Source organism: Mytilus californianus, unplaced genomic scaffold (assembly GCF_021869535.1).
Source record: "Mytilus californianus isolate M0D057914Y unplaced genomic scaffold, xbMytCali1.0.p SCAF_4, whole genome shotgun sequence".
NCBI classification, from domain to species: domain Eukaryota; kingdom Metazoa; phylum Mollusca; class Bivalvia; order Mytilida; family Mytilidae; genus Mytilus; species Mytilus californianus.
In genome coordinates, this window is record NW_026262690.1 from 61,997,065 (window position 1) to 62,024,044 (window position 26,980).

Here is a 26,980-nt window from a genome sequence, read left to right on the forward strand (position 1 = left end):
AGGGGACACAATGGACAAGGATTCTAAATTTCATCAGAAACTTATTTTCAGAAGTTTAAACTTTGAAAAACATATTTCAATGAAACATTCTTACACAACATTTTAGGCTAAAAAGCTAGCATACCTATTTATAAATTAAGATAACTTCTAAATCTGTAAGATATAAAGCAGTTTTTGATTTTCCATAAAGGAATAGTACCACACTATGAAATCTTTTAGTTTTTCTTGAAACTCTTACTTTCGTTCTTCTTCATGCCTTTACATTTCTTTCTTATGAATCATTTATTTCCGTCCTTTTTTCAATAAGGAAATGATAAGTTAAGATACTTTGTTTTCCCTTAAGAAATCAAGATAGTTATCTTACTATACTTAAATATCATAAATTTATTTTCTAGGAAATAATGTTGATTTTAGTGATTTCTTCTGAAGGTCTCAAATATTAAATCTTTTGTGGGTGTTTTATGATTCTGTGAAAATAAAGAGAGAATACTTATGAAATCGGAAAAGTGTTTCTTCCTTGAGAGGACTTGAAAAGTAAAATCACTTGAGAAAGGAAGTACCTCTTAAATAGATTAAAATTTACTTATAAACACTTATTGAAACAAAAAAGAAATAGGTATTGATGTATAATTCTGACATATTGTTGATTTTGCAATTTTTTAACAATACATTAATAAAATTGAAACAAAGGGTTATATAAATGTCATATATACTACTTTTCATTGTAAATTTATAAATCATATCGCATAAATTAATTGTCGAAATGTGCATCTGGTGCTTTAAAATTGGTACCATTAATGTTATTGAATAATAATCATTTTGAAAAAATATTCTGAAAAAAAATGGTTTAAAAGTTTCAATCCTTGAATAAACGAAATCTAATTTTCCTCGATGTCTCCTATACATGGCTATAAATACTTATAATTAAGTGGAAACTAAATTCAAAACTTAAGATTCCACTTTTTTCATGATATTCTTATTTATACTAATTGTTGCAGTCATTTAAAAGGAAAAGGTTATTTGTTATAAATTTGTAACTATATGGAGCTCTACTATTAAAGCTCAACAGACGCTTCTTTTCATCTTGACATTTTGATCTTTTTCCCTTTTTTTTTAGTGTAATAACTTACTTCAGGGTCTAATGGATTTCTGATCACTTCTATAGAAAAGCATATCATGTTGATGAGAAATCCCAAGACAGACATAAGATTGTCATAAAATAATTAAACCCCTTCACCAAGGCACCTAATTCTAAAAATGAATTGTTAAAATTAATCACCAAATGGCTTAGAAATGGCCATTTTCTTTTCCTTTTTTTCAGCAAATTCTATATAAACTGCTAGTTCACAACAGGAAGCCATATGAAAAGCTATTATGAAATAAAGAAATGTATTGCCTAATGTTCTAGCTATTGTGTCTTGGAATACATAATTCAATAACAAAATTTCAAAATTTGTTTGAAGTGAATATTTCAAAGACAATAAAGTGAAAATATTGATGAGAATGCAGCCAGAAACATAAATGAACAACTATCATTAAGGAAGGACTGGTGTTCCCTTAACACCTATCAATTCTTATCAATTCTGCCATAATTAATAGTTTCTTGAAATATATTTGCCAAAAAAAAATATCAAATTCTAAGAGTACAAAATCAACAGATCCATGGCAGCTTGGTACTTTTTAGAATTGGAAAATTGCCATAGAACTGACAAAATTATTTGTAATGACCAAGACTAAAGAATAAAATGTAATATAATATTATGTATAGTATGTAAATAAGAAAGTATGAAAAAAGACTTCTATATTTCTCTAATAAGAGAGAAATATATACATAATATCATTATAAAATCACAAGAAATCAATAAAGTTACATAGATACACAAAGAAAGAAACATTTTGACCATACATTGCTATGGTAAATGATTTTTGCTCTCTTTTTTTGTGAAAAACAAAATATAAATAATTGTCTGTATAATCTTGTATGTATGTACCTCTTGCAATAGTTTGAAAGAAAAGAAAATAGAAATATATCCTTGCATGTATATTATTCCAATTGTTATTCTGCAGTCTCTCAGGGCCAGCCATAGGAGCTTAATAGCCCATCTTGATAGTTAGCCAGTGAAAATAAAAGATAAGAAAAATTAAACAATCAGGAGTGTTTTACCAAAGGTACCAAGGAATGTTCTCTTGGTATCTTTCGCCTCTTGTTTACTTACTTACAGACTTACGGAAAGCAGGCAAGTGGCAATTTTTTACTGGTATGATGGTAAGTTACTAAAGTACTACATATGTATACCTTTCATGTTCTGTGTACTGAGTGTTATAAAAAATCAAATGTAAAATTACTTACCTAAAGTTGCTAAACCATTTGACAAGCTGTGCTGTATTATTCTTGTTGAACTTGACATCAGGGAAATACACCTTCAGTATGGCTGAGCTTGGGTATCTTACATAGAAAAACATCAGCTTGGCTTTCCGTAGATGCATTGGTGTTAATGTAGAGGTGTAAGTATAGTTAAGGATAAATATTCATGTAATAATACTTTTTGGGTTGTATCAAAAATGTCACAAAGATATTACAATTTTCTACACAAATATTTTACATTTCATGATAGTATACATAAACAAGATAACAGGAATTAAACAGTACAACAAACCACACCAACCAGCAGCACTTGACTCCTCAGAAAATTTTGAGGTACGGTTACGGGTACAAAGAAGGACAAACAACAATAAACAAATAATGGTCAACATAGTCTGACTCGGTATCAAGGCACAGAATATGGTGGCGTTACTAGATTTACGTGGGAAATCCAGGAAACTTTGATAACTATCAGTTATAACTTTTCAGTAGTTCAAATTCAGACATAAAGTAAAGGCTCAGCATTTCGCAGAAATTTCCATACAAGATTGATATCATGCAACTCCTGGAATGCCAAACAAAAAGATATGAGTATTTACGATTTCCTTTTAAAGAAAAATAGCGTAGGAGGTAGCATTTTTTTTTTAAATATTTTCTTACACATTGACCCTCAAATTTGTCATGGTTCACTGCAAAAGGTGTCAATAATAACTTACGGGTAGACCTTCTATGGCACAAAAATCTTGTCGCAAGGGGCAAGGGAAACAACAATTTAAAAGAATTTTTTGGGCCTAACAGTTATGTCACAATTTCTAATAAACTAATAACTAATTAGTTTTTTCCATCTGAAACTATTGAAATGATATCTTGATCAAATTTAAGTATTTACTCCATGGTACTTGATTGTACTAGTATGAAGTGTTCAAATATCTTTATAGATAACATGCTATGTGTATGAAATAAACATGATAAAAACAAACAAATACCAAATTCTTGGCTTAAAATCAAATTTTTCTTCATTTCAGATAAAAGTTCAATAATTAAACTAAACTTATATAATGTCTATTTTAAAACACTTGAAATCTTTTCAAAGTCCAAAATACATGCACCATACACCTAAAAGTTAAACAAATCAGTATCACTCAGAATGTAAGATTTCTGAAATAAAATCCATTTATTTATCAAATCATATTTCAAAACCAAATTTTCAAGTTTTTGATAATTTTTTGGTCCAATATAAAAGGATAACATCTAGACATCATTTTCTTTCACTAGTAGATATTTATGACATGCCCACTTATTGTGAAATGAGAACTCAGAAATGCAAATAAACATATTTGGGGAATGTATAATTTCTATAAACAATATTCCAACATTCTTAAAATTGACTTATTACAACTATGTTAACTCCTAAATGCTTAATTACTTGATTGTTACAGTAAATGACTGCATACATAAAAGTGCATAGTACTTGTTGCTTTTGTCAATAACCAGAGGATTAAGAGACGTGCATAGTACTTGTTGGTTTGGTCAATAACAAGATTCCTTTCCACCCTGGGTAGGTGTAAAAGTTTATAATATGATAATTTTAAGTCAAGGTACAGTATTACACAAAAGATGTGTATTCAGAGAGGCCATAAGGGCATTATGTCAAACTGAGGATAGGATAGATAACCAACATTTTACACACCAAAACAAACAAATAAAAATCTACAAGAACACATGAAGACTGTTGTAGTTGAAAGAAAAAAAATTGTGAATATTAAGCTGGGACATACATTATTAAAAACATTCAAACCATGGTAAAAATAGTTAAGAAAAATCTCTATCTTCCTGACCATAAATATACACATACCTTTCAAATGCAAAAATGAGGGGACCAGAAATCTATTGATGCAGATTTTCAACATTTTGCCAAGCTATCAACAAAGGCAGATTTAGGGGGAGGGGGCCAGGGTGCCCCTCCCTTATGGAGCTACATTTATGGTTAATTCATACTTTTTAACTGTTCCACTCCAAACGTTTGCTATTCTTTATTGTTTTCTTGTTGAATTTACAATAGTTAATCATCAGAGCAAAATTACAAGTTAAATGATGTAAATATCAATATTTATAAGTAATGGTACAAATTTTGGTAAGAGAAATGATATAGTTGATGTAGTTCAAGTAATTTTGCCATATTAAAACCCTAAAGGTGTCAAAACGGCATTATCCAGTCATGTTTCTAAAATTTTTATCAGTACATAATATTTTAGAAACACTTGTACACATTTGTTTGTGTAACAAGATGTAAAATATACATATGGCATGAAAAATAGTACCAGTGTTCTGTTATTTCAATATTTTCTTGCCATTCGGAAGGACCCAAATCCCAGAAATTCAACTCAGACTATCTAAAATAAAACTCTTTGTTAAACGAAGAAAAAATGATGAAGATCAGTGCATTAAAGCAAGTCTGATATGCCTGTCTGGAAATAACAGATGAATGTCTTTTGTAAAATTGGAATCACAATTATAACATTACCATCAGTAATTTAAGGTGATATAAATCATTTTAAGTGAAACAGAAAATTGTTTCTAAGAACAAAACAGGTATTGATAATGCCTTTGAGAAGACTAAACATAATCTGCAGACTTTGATCTTGGCAAGGAAACCATTCAGATAGAAAAATTCTGAAAACTTAAGGAAATTACAGCATATTTAATAAATTGATTCCCAGACCAATCTACCTTATTTTCACATAAAGTCATTTCCTTGTCATAAAAATATAATTTCTAGAATTTAAAGGTTATTATCATTTCCTTTGTTTAGTGTGATAAAGCTGCAATTGACTATAGTCTTGTTTCATTCTAGATCCTGTTCAAAGATATTTTTTAAAGATTTAAGACCAAGCCAGACATAGTTCTTCAAGGCATTCTTCAGAGATCTGAGTTTTATGGCAAGTCTCAATTTTTCTGTAATATCGGAAAAGAAATAAAGAGCTTCTTATGCCATGATTGAAATACATGTAGTTACAATAAGAGCTGCAATTTCAAACATTTACGGTCATCCGAAAAAGTATTTGGTTTATATTAACCAAATTTGAAATATTGATTTATAATTTATACTTAATGGATTATTTATGTCCAGTGACAAATATAACATGCATATTCAGGACCATAGCATGTTAATGACATAAAATATTATCTGCTTTGCTGAGTCAGATTTTTTAAAGTAAAAGATCACAAAGCAACAGACTGCAGGAAAAAATGTCATCGGACCAAATGACTCTTGAGTAAACCAATGTTGGCTTTTTCACCTAAAAGCTGCATGCATTAACGAGACCAGCAAGTACCAATTTTAAAGACTTTGTGTTTTAGATAGCCAAGGATTTAATCTACACTGGAAAGTACTTATAAATGTTATACTTTATGTAATAAAAAGTCATATTTTTCTTAGGACCCAAATTTTGATAGGCTTATGTCTTGTCAAAGAAGGAAAAATGTAAGTGAGTTTGTCCTATTAAACTCAACATATAAAAGAGCATTGTATACTCATTGTAACAGATCCAACAAATATAAATTGGTGTCAATGTTGTTTTCACAGTATATTTTAGTCATGCTATATTAATGTCTGACTGAATTTCTCTATGTACCATTTATATGGTCATACAGATTTTTTTTATTAAATTTATTATATGGTAACTACCCCACAAACATGACATATTTTTTTACCATACGAAATTGACCATAAAAAACATTTCACGAGAACATTTATTCAATTTACTCTTTTTATTTTTAGCGTAAAAGACAGAGAAAAACATGTCTTATTTGCTTTATGACCAATAAAAGTCGAAACCAATCGTATCCAACTGATATCTTAAAGAATACGTCTGTCTTGTCTTTATCTCCACCTCAAAGCTAATTCCATTTGGGACTCATCCAATTCTGGTATCGCTTCATCAGCTTTTAAGAGCCAATAAGTTTTCATTTGTAAAAGTACCGCATAACAAGCCACATTCAATTTGTATCCAGCCTTTCTTCACAAAGATATCTAATTTTCTTAATAGCATCAGTGTCCTTATGAAGTGAAGACTCTCAACAAATAGTAAGATAATAGTTTTTCAATACACTTGTGTTTTGGTATCCTTTTGTGTTAAGAAACTCAATTAGGCGGCCGTCTACAAACACATGTTTCCCTGGGGAGGCCTCTGATTTCCTCAGTCATCTTTTAATGTTGTGTTTTCCACTTTACTAATGCACATTTACTACATCTTTAATTAATATTTAATAAAAGTGGATACAACTTTATACAAATTAGTGATCAATTTTATTCTAAACAAGATGAAATCAACACTAGCCATCCATTTCTGGATGAAAAGAAGTTGGTTTATTGTTAAGTGACTAAGAAAGAAAAAAGCCAATTTCATTAAAGTTATTGAGTAGCATTGGGATCTGAGGAAAACAAATTTGTTTCATCTAAGCTTGTTGCTTTTGTAGGGGGAAATTATTTCTAATCAAGTTTGAAGATCCAGCTAATTGATTGACTAAAGAAATACATTTTTTGAAATTCTTTTCTTTTTCTGTCAATTAGATTGATAAGCACTGGGAATAAAAAACAATAAATGTTCTGTTATTTTTTTCTTAGTCACATCATTCATCTTCGATCATACTTTATAAAGTTCAAACAAAAAAAAATAGAAGAGGACTTTGCCAAAAGAAAACTTCCCAAATATTTGATATAAGACATTACTTCATGTTATGGTTAGTTCTTTTTGAGACATTTAGTATGCAAGAAGTTAAAATACTAGGCTCCAAAATATCAATTTTCTTTTATTTTCCTTTTTTAACTTTTCTATAGGATGTAAGAAAAGATTTTTATTATTTCCTTGAATAATCAGGAAAGATAATCTAAACTTAATAATAAAGAAATTATTTCTTGGAAAACATCTTTTGATTATAATAAAGTTATAAAATTAATTCAACTTTAACAAAAGAAACCGATTTGTTTATATAAATACTGTCAAAGATTCAAAATTTGACAAATCATGAGTAGTAGACCAAATGTTACACAGTTTTAATTTATTCCTTGGAAGCAGGCAATATATAAGAGAGAATAAAGTGGTATATATTTCATTTTGATTAAGTTGCTGTAATTACTACTGCCACGAATATATTACTTGAGCAACAGGTGTAATGCCTTCAGGACAAGGAATATGGTAAAATATCGTAAAACTAGATACTGATGAATACGGTGTAATATTGGAACATTGGTCGTTAATGACAAAGGATGCAACATGTTTTTGTCACAAGGAAAAAACATGATAAAATGAAAAATTATCAATCTATTTTTTTTTAAAAAGGCCATCCTAGAATGATTAAATTTCACCAACACAAAAAGGTTAAGTCAAAAATTATTATTCACTAAAAATCCAAATATGGACAGGCGTAGAAAATTTTCTTGGTAAATAACATCAATTTTTTTCCATGATACAGACATCGGAGACAAATTTAGTAACTCAATACCTCAATAAACTTTGCCACATATTGCAAGTCCCATCAAACTGAAAATTCTTCGAAATTTAATATTTATTTTGTAACAATATATTTTTTCAACAATAAAGTAATTTGAAGTCTTGAGACAAAGTATTGACATTTTCTATCATTTATCATTTCCTTTGTATATTTACATCAAGTCCTGTGTTTATTTTTTGCAACAGTTTGTCAGATAAGTTCATTGACTTTTTTCTTCAAGATAACAAGTCAGACAGAAATGAGTTTCCAAAGTCAAAACTTAAAATTTCTATAACTAAATTAAATCATTAGTCATTGTTCAAAAATAATAATATTTCAGATATAATTTTTCATGGGCTTTCTAAATTTCTTATATTTCTGTAGGTAATGGGTGAACAAACTGAAAAAAATTTTTCAATAAAATACACATTTGCTCTTGGTCTGTGTATAGAATACGTAAAAAACCATGAAATCATTAGTATCCTTTTACATACAATTTTCCTTAATCCACTGAAATTGGCGTTGAAGAAAATAATTAAACTATATAGTATGCTTCGTTTTAAAATGATCTTTTTGGGCAAATATTGTGATTTTTTAAGATTTTTGTATTACTAAACTGCAATAATGAAAAATTATATATATATACTTGCAAGTTAATTATCTCCCTTAGAGCAAATATGTAACAGAAATGATAAGGTTTGTTTGGGTTTAAATACCACTATATCATGGTGGCCAGTTTTTATTGGCGGAAGAAGCCAGAGTACCTGGAAAGGCCTCCAGCAATCCTTGTAAATAACTTTAATAATGATTATGTAGTTGAAAACACCTTGCTACAAGTGAGTGGGTTTTAGGGCTGTCAAGTTTTCATGAAGCAAATGCTGAGATTTTGCAAAAATTGTAAAGATCAAAGAAAAAAACAATAGATCAAAGGAAAATGCCACCTAATAATCATGAAAATGTGTGAGTCTCATGCAAAATACGTGAGACTTGACAGCACTGTGGTTTCGAACTCACAACATGAGAGTTGAAAGGCTAGTTATCATTGTAGAGGAACTACTTAGACCATTTGTTCATAGAGGCAATGAAAAGACATGGTTAATCTAAAAAGAGGTACTGGTATAAAACAAAATAGTTCTTTATCTTTGACATTCTAAAGATAAAACCCATTGAAGGAAAAGCATGCATGTTTGTGAGTTTGATTAACTTGAACTAATTCTACATCAGATGATTGAGTAGGTCTTGGCACCTGGAAAACACAACATGTCAGTATGGAAATGTCAACATCTAGATTTGGAACATTGACAGTGTGAGAAAGTTTCTATATGGAATTTTCTTATTGAACTTTTGTCAACCTATCTATTGTTTAAAGTGATGTGTCACATTATGAACTAAGACAGTTTCTACTACCAAGGTTGTAATGATTCACTGCTGATGCACACCTGCAAATACCATGTACAAGATGTGATGTTTTCAAAACTACAAATCATATCTATTCTGTCAACAGAGGTCCTGCAACACTCTGTGAAATGAAGTACATTTGAAATTCCTACATTAAGTTTTATTTACACTTCAAGTGACAAAGTTACCACAATTATTTTGGAAATGAGCTAATGGAAATTAATACAGACATAAAGATTTGGTAGCTTCATTATAATAAACTTATGATGTCTTCCATCACAACGTGAACAACAGTTGATGCTGCGACAGAAACAGCATACCTTAAGTTTGATTTCGCCATGATATTCTGTTACTCTCTTCAAAGATGAGACAAAAGTTTAAAAAACGTCTTGACACATTAAATGTGGCAACATACCTCCTTCTAAAGTCATTTGGTCCTTAAAGCATATTGTATTTTTCAATTGAAATTTTTTCTTAGACTTATAAATAAAAGCTTGTTGTCTCATAGGAAATCATACCACTCTTCTTATTTTTATATTGCTTAACAAATAGACTAGGTTCAATGATGTGGTTCCCTACCTTAAAAGTATCTATAAAGCCTGGAACAATTAAATTCTATAGAATGCACTACATCATGTTCATCCTTTTTATATATAAAGAATGTTAAGTATCCCTGTTTAATTTGTTATTATAACTAAATGTCAGGACAGAATAATTATCTAAATTTCTACTTCTAATGTCTAACAAGTGAACTCCTACTGTGACATAAAAGGAAAGAAATATGCTTCTCAGTACTTAGTTGGTGATTTGAATATATTACAATTTAGAGAAAAAATATACGAAGGCCAGCCTTAATCTAAAGTTTTCAAGTTTGAAGAAAACAAAATTTATGCTTGAAAGGATACTAACAACATCAAAAGTATGGTAATTCAAGATTAAAGTATGTCCATTAAGGAATATTTCATATCTTAATGGCACTGCAACTTGATCTCCGAAACGCCCTCTTCCCTCTCTAAAGGAAAATGACTTTTATTAATTATTTATAAAGTGTGATCATCATCACTGCTTAAGTTGTTGGTTGTGTTTATAAATGCTTGGATGATATTTGATTCAAAGTAACAACAATAAGAAGTCTCACGAGCTTTGTGATCATTACTGGACATATTCCCCATTACTAACTGTTAAAAGATCACTTAACACTCAAACACAATTAACTTACACATGACTACCTGACCAGAAACATTCGGAACTTTTCAATAAAACAAGATCAATGTTTCTTGCCTCAAAACCCTTGACAATTACAGTCTTCAAAATTTTCTTAGGAACGGACTTGATATCTTTTAATAATTCATAACTTAGGCATCAAGAATTCATTGTTAATTCATACACCAATTACATTAGCATCTTTCGCTGCTCGGTTTGAGTTTGAATTAAGATAACTTCACCTCAAGAGGCTGTCTTTATAATTTGTGAATTTCTTAAAATGTACATTCTTGAAAGTTGCAAATTTCAATTAGTTTGTTCATTCGGGTGAAGACTGTTTACTGTTAAGATTATCTTTCAGCATTTATGGAAGATTAAATTCTGTCTCAATTTCAATAAAACCCATTAAAGGTCTCTTTTGTCATCAACAGAATAAAAGACTGTCATGCTGTGTTTAAAAATGGACATTTATATCAAACTGAATGATAAAATGAATAACAAACTGTTAGGGTAAAAATTGCCTGAAAGTAAAAAAGAACGAAGTAGTATTTCCACTAAGTTTTCATATGATTCAAAAATTTACATGACACACTGATACAATGCTTCATGAATCATTTAGCTATCAAATTGTTGGAAATCTTAAAGAAAAATAAATGGGAAATGTGTCCATGGGACACAGATGATGCCCATGCTTGCATATAACTTTATAAAGGGATATAACTCAAGAACTGTAAAAGTGACACTACCCAAATTGCACTTGATCTGAGTTTTGTGGTAATAAGCATTGTGCATAAGTTTCATAACATTTGGTTGAGGCAAACTAAAGTTAGAGAACAGAAACAAATATTTCAGGAATTTTTCCATTTGTAAAGGGGCATAACTCTAGTGACACCACCAAAATTCAAACTTGATCTGTGTTTTATGGTAATAAGTATTGTGTATAAGTTTCATAACATTTGGTTGAGGCAAACTAAAGTTAGAGAACGGAAACCAATTTTGGGACGTATGTACAGACAGACAAGGGTAAAAGTTAATGCCCCCTCTGCTATGGCAGGGGCATAAAAAAGTAAAAGATAATTCAATTTAACGGGACAACATTTACTAATATCTGATATTAAAACTCAAACTCCCAATGTAAAACTGTGAAATCTGAAGGAAGAATTTACAAATTGCACAACTGCAATGTATTATGGGCTAAAGATGTTGAGTTTCATTTTGAACCATTCAGCAGTTTGGAAGGAATAGATGATGTAATACAACTTTAATAGAATGTGAATATACTTCTTCTGATAAGCATTAAAAGTGATTGAATAATCCTGATTTGTTCCCTATAAAATGTAAGGCCAAAACTTTACAATTAATTTAGGCCACTGGAAGATTAAACAACTTCTTTTATAATTCATAAGCTTAATTCTAAAATTCAAAACCTTCAAATCATCTGATAAGTGGACTGAACTCTATTTTTCTGTATCTTAATGCCATTTTCTTGTAACTATTATCCAAAGAATGACCAAATAATGTATTGATGGTAAACCCGGATTATCTGGAGGAAATTCACCAGAAAATCTCAAAGATCTTGACAATTAATTATAACAAAATGAGAAAATACACCCACTCTTACACTGATATTGCATAAAAGGATAGAATAAGCAGAGCTCACTTTACTTCAAGAGTCTGATATGCAATTATTCAGGTGACTAAAAGATGATATCAGAACATCTTTTCATTAAATAGACGATCAATGTTTGCTACCTTTGGCGTGCAGTTACCAAAGATAAGTGTTATTCAAATGGCAATAAAAGGATGCTATTTCTGCAATTAAGGTTGTCAGCTAAAGCTATCATTAATTTTCCTTAAAGCTTTCTAACATTTGCATAAATTTACATAACTAATGGAAAATAAGCTGCTTAATTAACAAATGAAAGAAAGTAATAATTCACAAATGAAGTGCTGAAACTTATATGATACAGATTGAAATAAATTCTTAAGTTTCGTTAACAGAGTTATCTGAGGTATAATTAGTCCAGACATTTCAAATAATGGAAACTCAAGAAATAAAAAATGCATTGTTTTTTATATTAACACAAAAGATGTGATAGGGTCAATTTTGCAATAATTAAAAATTTTCATTTTTTCTATTGATAATTTACTACAACATATAACTGGTATTTAGCTGTAATTAATCTCACAATTTCACAATTTCCCCAGTTGTTCAATTTTTATCAAAAAACTGAAATAAATGCTGAATTTACTTTAGTCTGCAAGTATTCTCTGAATTTAGTTGTTTTTTATCCATGATATCGTTATAATATAATTGTGTCCTTATTTGATTTCCCTCTTTATCTCAATTTTGGAAATAAATTTTTTTTAATTTTTTTTGGTATAAGTATTCATTTTCATATACATGTAGCTGATTATAACTTTTGGTAAACCAAAAATGGATTGTGTCATTGCTCAAAAAATGCAAATGGATTGTGTCATTGCTCAAACAATGCAGATGGATTTTGCTGCAAAGATATAAAAGACTTTATAAATTACAATAAAATGGTTATTGGCATCACTTACAAAACAGATAATTAAATTATACTTCCATGCAAAAAAAAGGAAAAATGGCTTACTTTGCTTACTGGAACACTTCTTCATTTTATTTTTCATTTCTTAAAAAAGGATATGACATGCATGTGATGACCATCAAAGCTGTCGGAACCTTCAAACATCTTGTAGCTGTCTGATGGTGAACTAACGGAACAACTTGGTGATGGATGGTCAGCATGAAGAGGTGAGTGGTTGCTTGAGCGTGGATCACCAAATTGATGCTCTCCTCGATAAAACCCTAATATGTCAGATGGATTCTGTAAACTTGGATTAGGAATTGCCACACTAGTTGGAAGATGATGTGGAATTAGTCCAGGAAAATGGTGTCTCTGTTCTGACTGTTCCATATGTAAATGAGCAAAAGACATTGGATCTTGGCCCAATAATGCTCTAGCAGTTTTGGGTGAAATTCTAGTGTCTGTAACTTTTGTACGTTTCTTCTTTGGTGTATTCACAACTAATGGCAATGGTTCTGTTTGTTCTGATTCAGATAGTGGAGCACAAGAGTAGATAGATGGCGGATGCAGTAAATGAGATTGCGGAAAATAAGAAAATGGTAGATGAAATGGTAATGATGGATGTAGATGTGGAGGTCTATGAAGATCTGGAGTTAGGCCTCTTGGTGGCTCAAAGGCACTAGCTTTTTCTAAAATTCTGGCCATTTGACCAATGTGATCATGCACTGGTTCACGCATGGGTGATAATCTAAAAGGTGGTTGTGGCATCATAACTTTTGGTTTTTCTTCTTTGATTCTCTCTGGTACTTCTCTTACTGGTATTGGACTGGGTACAGGTTCAGGTTTAGACTTTGGTTTCTCATTTTCTACCCTCTTTGGTTTTTCTTTCAACAATTCACAAACTACACTTTCTACAGCATTTGAAACAGCATCAGTGATTTTAGTCTTTAAAGTGTTTGTAAGATTAGAAACATCCAATTGCTGAAGTGGTTCACTAATTACTGGCCTAGCTTGTTGGTTATTTGGTTCATCACATAGTCTATTTATTTTTTCTTTGATGGGGTTTGTTTTATTCATCTGCAAAGGGTCGTTTTCAAATAGTTTGTTATTAAACAATGGTTTTTCTAAATTCATTCTGAATTGGAATGGACTTTCATTTTCTTCTTCTCCATTGACTTGTTCATCGTCATACTGCAGTTCAAGGTATCGTTTCTGGACAAGTTGCAATTGTTGCTGAAGTTGAAGTAATTGATCTTGAAGTGCTAACTTTTCTAGTTTTCTGTATTTGTTTCCTGAATGATCTAGAAATTTAGAATCATGTTGTTGTGGTTGGTATTGTTTTCTTTTTGGTCTCCGCACCTCTTGTGAATGATTATCCCCTTGATCCCCTGGGCTTGGAGGGGACTGTCTTATATGTGATAAAATGTTTTCAACACGTGCACGCTTTGCTTCTTTATTTTCATCACCATCGACAGAGTTCCTGTCATTATTTTTCATATCATACATGGACTCGCTGCCCTCTATTTCATCCATTAATTGATTTTGATCGCTGCCATAGTCGCTCCCATCTAATGACAGTTCATCAGAAGAATGTTCAGATTCCTGTTCATGGTTGTCTCCCCTGTATGTGGTAGCCATTGCTTTCATTGTCATTTTCTCTAAATCTGATGTCTGACAGGAATCTTCTTGAATATTTCCACAGATTTCCTTTATACTGTTATTATTACCTAAGTTTTCTTGCATTTGTTTTTCTCTATTTTGAAGAATATCTCTCAATATTTGTGCAGAATCATTTATGTCATCGGTTTTCACCATCTTATTTCAGGACCCAAGTTTTTAATTGGAAAATATTTTTGTAGGAATTAAGGAAATTTGCACATCCTCAAATGGTCGATTTCATCCAACTGATCACTTGGCTATACTGTGAACCTACAAGAGTTAAAAAGTTATAGTCTAATTTCAAATAGCCTTTCTATACTGTCTGTTCACATATTAAAGAAGTACAAATGAAATATTTGGGCCTTCATTAATTTGGTTTCAACATCTGATTTTTAAACAGCTGCTTATATAAAATAGACTTCATCATGTGCAAGAGAATTGGTTTACACAGTTTGTGCTATAAAAAAAAATCTGTCATCTTGTGGGACAGATATGAATTTCTACTTTTTTACTTATATAAACAGCTTTTTGTTGACCAATCCAGTCAAAGCCCATTTCCAATATACAATACTTTTAATGATGCACAAAAATTGCTTATACAAGAATAAAATACATGTTATCTTATTTTAAAGTTTATATCAAATTTCTCTTACCAAATAATCATTAAAAATGTGTTTTAACTTTATTTTTAAAAAAGATTCTTCAAACATAAAGTGAAAAACAAAATGTTTATAAAAAATGTAATTATAGAAATGAAAGTCATATATGAAAATTTATTCATTTCATTTAGATAAATTAATTGCAATAAAATTTTCTATATGGACCATAAGAAGTACACCTAACAGACTATAAAACACTTACAGTAAATCATATATTATTTACTTTATAAAAAAATTCTATTTATTGCAGAAATTCTGCAAAGAAAGATTGCTATTAACTTTCAATTTCCTTTTGCCATAAATATTTGTAATATAGATACATTTAAAGCCTGGGGATAATCACAGGCTTGTTAAGGATGGTGGTTCTTGGTTCTAACATTTTTTATCATTACTCTTGGATTTCCAGCAAACACCCACATGTAATAGTATTGCAAAAGGTATAAAATTCATAAATATTTTTCAACAATCAAAATGAATATTTGATAAGGGTCATTCGTGAAATTTATCTGTGATGATACCTGAGGTCAAGAAAATTTAAAATATTGTTTGGATTCCAGTTTCCAATTTTGCTTAGCTCTAGACATTAATGTAGAATAGATCAGTTTCAACAATTGCACAAACATCAACGGTTTTAGAAATGTATGAGCAACATATAGAACATATTCCCTATAATCTGGGACTTAATATATCCACTGTTAGTATACTATTCCCAGCCATAATTATACACAATTTTGTTTAGATCAGCCAAGGATTTGTATAGTAATACACTATACAAATCCTTGGATCAGCTGATTTCGCTTTTTGATAGTTCTGAAAATAACTCAAACATGCCAGAAATCGTAAGTTTAAAATACTGTTAATTCTAATATCAAGTTGTAGATGTTCAACTGTATAATGAAATTTCCCCTTATTTTGAGTCTTGTAAAGAGAGAAAGGTGATCAACAGTAACATGCTATGAAGAAAAAATCAATATTTATCCATATTTTATTTCCTTCAATAAAGGTAAAAAAAAAAACAATTATTCATTTAGTCATATATATTAAAAACATATAATCTATATTGATTTTTTTTCCAATATTCAAATCTAAGTTTATATTCATTTTCTTGCAAAAAAGGTTCTTTTTCTTACAATTGTAGTTGTTTTTCTTTTGGGAAATTTTGTCATTAATATTGTGTCCCAAAAAAGCCAAACTTTATATAAAGTATGTTACCAATATTTCATACACTTTATCGCATACACCTACACCGGTTAAATTATTAAAAGTTTTCATATCACCAAAAACAAATTATGAAATTTATGGATATTATTTTAGTTAATTGATTAAACAGAAACGACTCTTTCAGATAGAAAAATCTGAAAAAATTGCAAAATTAATGTCAAATAATATCACCTTATTATGTTTATCAAGATCAAAATGTCCAATTTCTTATACCTGTATATAACTTGTTAAACTTTTTGTTTTTACAATTTGTACAAAAAACAGGGGATGTGCTTAACTTGAAGAATTATATACCATGTGATTTTTGCATAAAACTTATTAATAAATAAGGTTTTGCAAAGTTTAAGTAAAAAGGTCTTTCAAATAGTAAGAACATTCATCTAGATTTAACTTTTCTACAATAAAAAAAATTATAAAATTTAATATAATTTTGTCTCATTTTTTTAGTTGGAACATGAAAGGCCTTTCAATTATATAGAAAAAACACTGTAGTATAAAATTATGTTGTTGGAACACAAGCACTTTTCTTCTTTTTTTTTTTAAAGTTTTAGACTAAATACTATTTCAGAGTTGACCAAAATCAATGTATATGCTATTTAGGGATGTCATAATTGTGACATGGTAGATTTATTTTCTTATTACATTTGCATTGCTTTAACTTCAAAAATAAAGGTAAATCTTCAATTAATGTGAAAAAATATCTCAAATTAGGACATTATGGCAGCCTTTCCTGTATGTTTTTAGTGAGCTCCAAATTGGGCTTGTAGGATATATATACTATATGATCCTATATATATATATTATACAATTTTATTAGGTGCTTTTCCTCCTGTAAAACTAACGATTTTGTTAACATTACAATAACACTTTTTGTAGAGATTCAGTTTTAAGTAACTGACCACACCAACAACAGTGTTTTTTTTAACCAGTTTTTAATTATGATCAATTATCATGCGCAACTTGCCAGAATATTCAGTATGTTGAATGTGGGGAGTTTATGGGAGATGAAGACGAGCTTTCAGACTTACGATAGGTTATTTTGTAACCTGAGGAATAATGTTACACTATAAAACTGATAAAAATAATAAACTGTGATGAAAAGCTGGTCACCTGTCGCGGACATCCTTGGTCAGTTTAATACAAAAGGTACAAGTGACCACGCGACATCGAAATTACGTTACCTGATTATTTGACAATGGCGCGTGCGACAGGTGAGAAAGGCCTGACGGTGATTTGTTTAATAACAACGGCGTAAAAGATGTCATCTTTTATGGTGTTTAAATATAACCCTCTTATCACGATTTACATATGCTACTGGAAATAATTAGTCCATCGGTTTACCTGGAAAATATTCAATGGCCAATAAGGGACAAGACGGCGTATTGGCTGAAGGTTATTATCTCGCACCGTTCTGCCATAGTACACGACACGCGACATTCATCGGCCTTCTTGTGTAATGTGACAAATGAACCACATAATACTATAGCTGTCCTACAATTATTCGGCCTTTAAATCTTTAAGTGTAATTTCTTAAGTCTATTTAACTTAGTCAAATATGATTTCAGTTAATGGGACAATTTATCAAAAGTCGATTATAATTGATTATTTGATAATGGCTTCAACAGCTTTTAAAAAATCAAATAAATCATCTAATTCAACTTCACCCAATGATTTCAATACCAAATACAACTAAAGTTGCGTTTAAAATTATATTCAATTGCATTATATATTTTTTTTAAATTTTCTATCAATTTTGTTTATCTTTTTTATTCCCTTTCGTTTTGATATTTTTTTGCACCTGAAATTGTTAACAAGTTCAGCCAAAATTTTAGTTTCTTTTAGGTTGTTTATAGTTAAAATAAATAGTTTACCTGCTTTAAAAGAAACCTCTCCATCCTTCAAATAAAATTTTATTTTCAATTTACTTAAGAGATAAAAAGATTGGTCAAAGTTCTGAGGTCCTGATAAATCTTATTACATCAGTAGTCAAAATTGATCCGATAGTTATCAATATTTAGGATAGTGAAAACTGTATTATTGTACCTTGCACTTTTTTTTATAGAAATATTGCCAAGATCTGAGATCATCGTCGGTTGCAGCCTATAAATAACTGCTTCCCCGTAAATAAGTGCGACCAAAGGTAAGAAAGTGGGAGATATCGAGAACTGAAAGTGAAATATAGATAAAAAGAGGACTTTAACCTTTTTACCTAAATCTGATAAAAAAAATCACATTTAATTGTCTGTTATTTAATTTTCTACTTCATATAAACACATATTTTATTATATGTTTCTGGTATGAATTAAAGGTATAGTAACGTGCAATTTAAATTTGGTGGAAAACACGTTTAATAATAGAAAGGCATTCAATTTTTGAAGCCCGGGAAAACTGAACAACTATATGAATTTGTTTATAGTATCGGTACATTGAAATATGAAACAACAGGTGCTTTGGGGATTTCGTCAATTGATAAAATTGTTTTTCTCAGGTCTTGGCACGATGGCATATTTCTTTTGATATTAAATAAATGTATGAACTATGAATTAGTAAATTCAATAACAAGATATCAAATGTAAGATTGTTTATGTAAATCAAATGACTTGAAAACAAAAATATTAAAAGAATGACAACTTTTTACATTAAGTATTTCCCCCGTAATCATAAATTATGTGAATTTAATTATAATATGGTATAATGTGACGAAAAATAAACATTATGTTCACAAAAAATAGAAATAAACAGTATGCACATTAGTCAAATAAAAATTTTAATAATACCAAGAGATAAACAATATCAATTAATTTATCTTTATAAAATCAGTATAACACAATGATATTTTATATTTACTTACATTAATAAAATCTGTACTCTTCAAAGTTTTCTTTTTGTATCCAAAATTTCAAAGAAATGAATTATATGTTTTTTTTCTGCATAACATACTATATCTGTAATATCTGTATACTTGGTGACAACTGAGATAATCAAAATCTCATTCTAAGTAAAACTTGATTGAATATTAGAAACCCACCCCAATCACACGCGACTATACACTTGATCGATGTACACTCGTGGAAATTCATCCTTAGCTGATTTCTTATTGGTTATTGTTAAACCACGCCTACGACAAGATATTTGAATTTTTTAAATGAAATTTTACGATTTAGAAGAACTTGGTTTGGAGAAAGCTATTAGTTATACAAAGGAATAATACTTCTGTTCCAAAGTTACACAATTTTAAAGATTAATTGATGGACTAACATGTTATTTCAATATGATTTTAGAAAGCATTGAACTCAACTCGAAACTTTTGATTTTTAAAACTAACAAAAAAAGTAACGTACCGCTTTACAATTTTACATTGAACTGATATAAAAGACGTTTGAGAAAGCCGAATTTTTATTCACAATTACTCAAAACTGCATGGTTTTCTTTTGTATAAGTGACCGGAGTAGTTGTCCACGACCTGGAAAACGTGTCCCCTGAACTATTGATAAGTTTACCTCCCCATGGAAGCATCATTTTGATTTTTAATTCTATTGTTAATTTCAGTTGAAAAAAAATAACCTTCCATCCACCACACCTTTTTTGGATACACATTTATATTGAAATTATCCGTTTCTGGCTTACCGTCATTCAATGCGCATTATCACAACCGTGTAGCTGGCTAGATTTTCGTTACTTTGCGCAAAGGAGTAAAAGATATAAGAATGCCATCAAATGTTATTTCAGAGGTACATTTAGAATATTCATAAAATGTAGTAAAATTTAAAGAAGCAAACACTTTATGCAAACATGCATATTGGATAAAACTTACGAATTTCAGCGATCACGAAAACATTTACTTACATTTGCAGTAAACATTTTACGTTCTGTAAATGCATCTGTCAGATTATGTTACACACTTTCTAATTTGTGTTTGTAACTATGTATACTGTATTGTTTATTATATTTGTAAAAATAATATTATAATGATATTATATTATGCTCCTTGTGAGCCCATTTGATGGAAATAAAGCATCTTCTCTCTTCTTCTTCTTCTTCTTCTTCTTCAGATTTTAAAAGTTATCCTTGTTTTAAAAAATGGATACTGCCTTGGCAATAATACCACATGTCATCTTGGCTTATTTCTGAATCCACCTGAGACTACTATAACACATATAGTAGTCTCAGAATCCACATATAAAATTACCAAATCTTGTATATAGGCGACAATATTTAAATACTTTAAATGCGTGCGTGTAAAATCGGGTAGTTTCTGTCATATCCAATATCGCGAAATAGATGAAAAAACTAAGAATTTTTATAGCAGGAAATTTATTTCTGTTAAAATCCTTGTTAAATGTTAAAATAAGGATTTGTGGTATGACTGCCAATGAGACAACAGTTAATTTGTGTTATTAATTGCGCGACCCCGATTAAGTCTCTATCGAAAACTGTTCAAGATATAAACCGGTCGCTATGTAATTTGAAATAATATTTTTTTTCTATACGTCATAATAATGAAAAAAAAATAAAAGGTTAGTCAGTGTGCTCGTTTTCGTAAAAATTCTAATTTTCCGATGAAATATAGAAGCACCAGAGAAGTTATAAGGATTTTTTTAAAATTCAAAACAAGAAAATTCAAGCAAGACCCTATCAAAAATATAATTATCTAAAATATTAATGAGGGAGGGGGTAGTATTAGTGGGAAATTTGGATTTGTTTTCAAAAGAAATTTCGTCTTCTTGAAATGTTTTTTGCTTGATAAAGGTTAACTATAAAGTGGGATATGCTTGATTGAATTGAGATAGTATACCTTGTAATTCCGCCAAAACCAGCAACACTGTTCACCTGGAACTTCCTCCAAGACGGGTGAAGTTTTATTAAGTTATAATAAGTAAATTCCTCTAAAACTAGCCAAATTTTATTATCGGTAAAAACTGAAAGTTTCATTGAAATATCTATTCAACTGTTTGAGCCTTGTCGTTTCTACGTATTTGTTTCGTACTTAAATCAAATCAAGAATCTTTCAACTCGGTACGCTTTAAACAAAAATACTTCCGAGAAAACACACACATAAAGCGAGATTCATTTAGTGGAAAACTAATTTTATTGAGTTTCATTGCAGCTGGGATAAAGAATTCATAAACAAAATTCAAAAAATAAAATTTGGCGCTGTAATAATATTCAAATGCTTTAGTTGATTATTAATACCATTGCATTCAACAAAGAAAACATAGCTTTGCCATCATCGCCAACTTGAAGTTTGCTCTCAGAACAATTAGAGTGTAGACAGAATTTACAATATCTCTCTACCTGGAAGGTTTTTCCAAAACTATCGTAATAGAAGAAAGACAACTCCAAATTATTTAGTTCAGAATGCATACAGAAAAACTACACGAAACGATCCATATGTTTATGCCTAACCGTTTTTATATTTTTTCAATTTAAAAGTACCTTAAAAAGGATTGATTGATTGTTGGTTGCTTAATGTCCAGTGGAAAATATTTCATGCATGTTCAGGACGATCCTTATAAAGGATATAGGATATCTTGTATTCTTTATGATATATCTTTTAAACTAAATAGGATATCTTGGGACAGACTAAAAAAGCAAAATAAAGCGAATGACTATGACAAGCCGTTTTACTATTTATTCTAATTTCAAGATATCTAATAACCTTTATAAGATATCTCATATAGTTTATAAATATCTTATATAGTTTATAAGATATCTTATATTGTTTATAATATATCTCATATAATTTATAAGATATCTCATATAATTTTCTTAATAAGATAAATTATATGAGATATATTATAAACTATATGAGATATCTTATAAACTATATAAGATATTTTTATATAGTTTATAAGATATCTTATATCATTTTAAACATATCACTTATACAAATACTTTATGACATATCTTGTACATTTTAGTTTATAAGATAACTTTAAAAGTATATAAGATATCTTTTTTTTTTATTTTATTGGATATCTTATACAGGTTTTTTTATATGATTTATTTATCAGATATCTTATTTAGTTTAATACATCTCTGATAAGTTTATATAACATATCTCATTTAATTAATAATACATAAGATATCTTATAAAGTATATAAGACATCTTATTAACTTCAAATTGAATAAGATATTTTATAAAGAATACAAGATATCTTGTTTACTTTATAAGACATCTTATTTTTATAAGATTTCCAATTAATTTATAAGATATCTTATTAAGTTTATAAGATATTTTTGTTGAATATTATATCTTATATAGTTTATAAGATATCTTTTAAAATAAACCAGATATCTTTATAAACTATTTGAAAAGATATCTTACTTAATACATAAGATATAGTATTTAATATATAAGATATCTCACTAAGTTTATGGGATATCTTATTTAGTTTATACGATATCTTGAAAATGGAATAATTATAAAAAGTGCTTGCAATATACATTTGAAATACTAATTCCAAATACAAAACTTTTTATCATAGGAAAGATGGTCGAATCTCTACCGTTCCTGGTAAACAGATCAACTAAATGGTTTTTGTTGGTAGGATATGGTCTGCGTTTTTTAAATAATGTGACGTGGTATCATTGCCAGGAGACACCTATCACACAAAAACATGGGACAACTACAGGTCACCATACGGCCTTCAACAATGAGCAAAACTCAAATCGTTTAAATAATAAGCTGCTTAAAGCATCATTTTATCAAAAATGTGAATTAATTCAAAGAGAAATCCAACGACCTGATTTTACTGAAACGATTAACAGTTAACATTCACGGAAGACCAACTTCAAGCACTGGATTACAGGTTGCTGATCTAGGGCATTGGTGTGACAGCACAATCACTGGCGTCGTGGGGTCCAGTTTTAGGAAAATGAAAGAGGACACTGACTAACTCATAGACTATTAGGCTATAGAAAAGCTTTTTCCTTTTTTGTTTGTCATTTTCAGCAGTTTGCCTCCTACTCTTCGGTCAGTTCCCACACCACTGATAACAAAGGAAAAAAAAACTAAAAGTTCATTTTAAAAAAGCTTGACCTATTAGATCTGAAGTAAGCACAAAAATACACAAAGTACCGATCTTAGAGTAATCGCAGTCACTGAAAGATAGTTCAAAGTCCAATTTCAGCTAATATAGACTAAATGTTGCTCGCAATGTTTAATCAGTCTTATCGTTTTGTTGATGTAGGTTTTTTTTTTTGCTGTTGTTGCTTTCTAGTGTTCATCAAATTGTAGTAGATAGATGAAATATTACAATTTGCAGATATCTTGATATGGACTGCTAAAATACAACCGACTTAGTTCCACGCTTTTGTAAGTTGGCAACCCTGAAAATGAATATATATATATATTCTCATGTTTGCGGTATACCATCTTTTCCGCAAGTTTATGTTTTCTGTTTGGTATTAAATTAATAGTTAAGATCCATTTTGTTACATCTGGTGATCCGTTTATTTGGCAATCGCCAAAGGCAGTCAGCAGGGTTTAAGAACATCCGTTGTTCGACCTGCTAGTCAAATGCGTTTTGTTAAAATATACTTTTTCACTTTTTTGGTCTTTCGAAAAATGTTGTTTGTGCTGTATTTAGACCCCTCTACCAAGAAATTTGTTTGCATGCACATGTATAAAAATTGCGGTTTTATCCAACGCAATCATAGGTTTGAACGTTGTTTTCAATTTAAACTTGTTTATATATAAATATATATATTTGTAGTTTTTTTTATGGTTGCCGTGCGATTGAAGGCAAAATGGCTTTTTGGGATTCAAAAGTTCATGGTTTATTTAATGAACGAGATGTAAAGTGACATTCGAAGGATTGTATAGGAACATACTTTTTTTCGAAGACAATTCAGTCTTTAGTATCATATAAAAATTTACAAAATACACAGAAATGTGTTCAAACTTTATTAACAAAATTAAAATCTAGTTTAAATTTCATCAAAGTAGTGTCTTTGTTTGCTTTTGATCATATTGTTATCATAAAGTAGGTTTTTATTCAAAATATGAGTATGAATTGGCATTTTCAAATGTTTGCTAAATAAGCATTTTTCATTTTGCATTTAGATCACACACCGTGTCAAGTTAAACTTACACTGTCGACGCAACCGGTGTCGTTACTTTTGGATATGAGGCGATTCCCCCATTTTAGTTTTTTACCTAGGTTTGTTAACTACCCGTGCGAGACCCTCGTGTATAGTCAGAAGAAGTTTTGAGTGTTATAGGTATTATATCATTACATCCTTGGCATTCAAATTTTTGGATTGGAGCCGTTCCCGATGAAGGTAAATCCAGAAAAGCGCATCGGATGCACGAAATCAATAAAAAGTGACCTTTTCATTTGGTATCTTCTATGTGGATTTATGAGATGTGAACATCTATATAATTGATACTCATATATCACAATTCATGGTACGAAGTATTAAGGGTAATATAAAAATACTAGTTGGAAATGTTGAGGAAGACTGTTAACAAATGAAAAAAATACCGCCCAATGTGCATTTGTAAGTGTTTTCTTCTCATATTAGATTACAATTCTGTAGTCGTTAAGTCGTTATAATGAGGTGCAGATTTAGCCAAAAAAGAATTGGAAATGATTTGGGAGATGAAAGAGAATGGGTTGTGAGACTGTATAAGTAAAAGACTGTAATGGGGCAGACTAATAAAATGGGACAGACTAACAAAGCAAAATAAAGCGAATGACTATGGCAAGCCGTTTTACTATTTATTCTAATTTTAAGATATCTAATAACCTTTATAAGATATCTCATATAGTTAATAAAAATCTTATATAGTTTATAAGATATAGCATATTGTTTATAAGATATATTATATAGTTTATAAGATATCTTATATAATTTATAAGACATCTCATATGATTTTCTTAATAAGATAAATTATATGAGATATCTTATAAACTATATGAGATATCGTATAAACTATATGAGATATCTTATATAAAAAATATTTATAAGATATCTTATATATTGTCTGAGATATCTTTTATATTATCTGAGATATCTTGTATATTATATGAGATATCTTATATATTGTCTGAGATATCTTGTATATTATCTGAGATATCTTGTATATTATATGAGATATCTTGTATATTATATGAGATATCTTGTATAATATATGAGATATCTTGTATATTATATAAGATATCTAGTATATTATATAAGATATCTTGTATATTTTATGAGATATCTTATATTATATATAAGCTATTTTATATAATCTTTTTTTTATAAGATATCTGATGAACTTTATTATATATCTTATGTACTTCATAAGATATATTATATACTTTATAAGATATCTTTTATACTTTATAAGATATCTTTTATTCTTTATAAGATATCTTTTATACTTTATAAGATATCTTATAAATATGAAAATACGAAGATGTGAAATTATTGCCAATGAGACAACTCTCCAGAAGAGACCAAAAAGTATATACGACATCTTATAAAGAAAATTATATGAGATATCTTCAAAATTATATGAGATATCTCAAATAATATATAAGATATCTTATAAATTTTATAAATTATATGAGATATCTTATATAGTTTATAAACTTTAGCAGATATATAATAGAGTATATAAAATAGCTTATAAAGTATATAAGATATCTTTTAAAGTATTTAAGATATCTTATAAAACTATATTACATAAGATATCTTAATTTATAAAACTAGATTACATAAGATATCTTATATATTATATGAGATATCTTATATATTATATGAGATGTCCTATATATTATATGATATATCTTATATAATATATAAGCTATATCGCATGATCTAGTTTTATAAGATATCTTATGAACTTTATAAGCTATCTTATGTACGTTATAAGATATCTTATACACTTTATAAGATATCTTATACACTTTATAAGATATCGTATATGCTTTATAAGACATCTTTTATGCTTTATAAGATTTTTTATAACGTATATAAGATATCTTATAAATATGAAAATAAGAAGATGTGGTATGATTGCCAATGAGACAACTCTCCACAAGAGACCAAATTAAGAAATAATTGATGCACGCTATACTTTATTGTAGTTTTAACATGGGTAGGCATTATATTCGTGATTATTTTTGCCCGAGCGATAGTGAGGGCTAAAATAACACGAATATAATGCCTACCCATGTTAAAACTACAATAAAGTATAGCTTGCATCAATTATTTCGATTTTGAATAGGACAATTAAGGTAATTTCTATGTCCGAAAAGTATAAGTGTAAAAGCGTTTGTGTAGGCTCTTCCATGAACCTCCCTTTTTTGTTTGTAAAGAAGCAAACGGCTGGCACTATGATTTTTCAGAGGGAGGAGTTTGAACAGCCAGCATGAACGGTTGTCTAGGTCAAATATGTCAATTTCTGAATGCAACACATTACAGTCATAATAAATGA

At 29.3% G+C, this 26,980-nt stretch overlaps 1 protein-coding gene across 1 annotated transcript in view; it reads right to left on the reverse strand.

Annotated features, from left to right (window-relative positions):
- The window catches only part of LOC127698625 (prospero homeobox protein 1-like), a 30,664-nt gene extending 11,108 nt beyond the window's left edge, over positions 1–19,556 (reverse strand). The window contains exons 1-3 of the mRNA XM_052202185.1: positions 19,399–19,556; positions 13,129–14,937; positions 2,351–2,505 (exon numbers count right to left, since the gene is read on the reverse strand). Coding sequence (XP_052058145.1) covers positions 2,351–2,505; positions 13,129–14,823 — 1,850 coding nt within the window. The 5' untranslated portion in view covers positions 14,824–14,937; positions 19,399–19,556. The remainder of the gene's footprint in view (positions 1–2,350; positions 2,506–13,128; positions 14,938–19,398) is intronic.
- Positions 19,557–26,980: the final 7,424 nt, after the last annotated feature.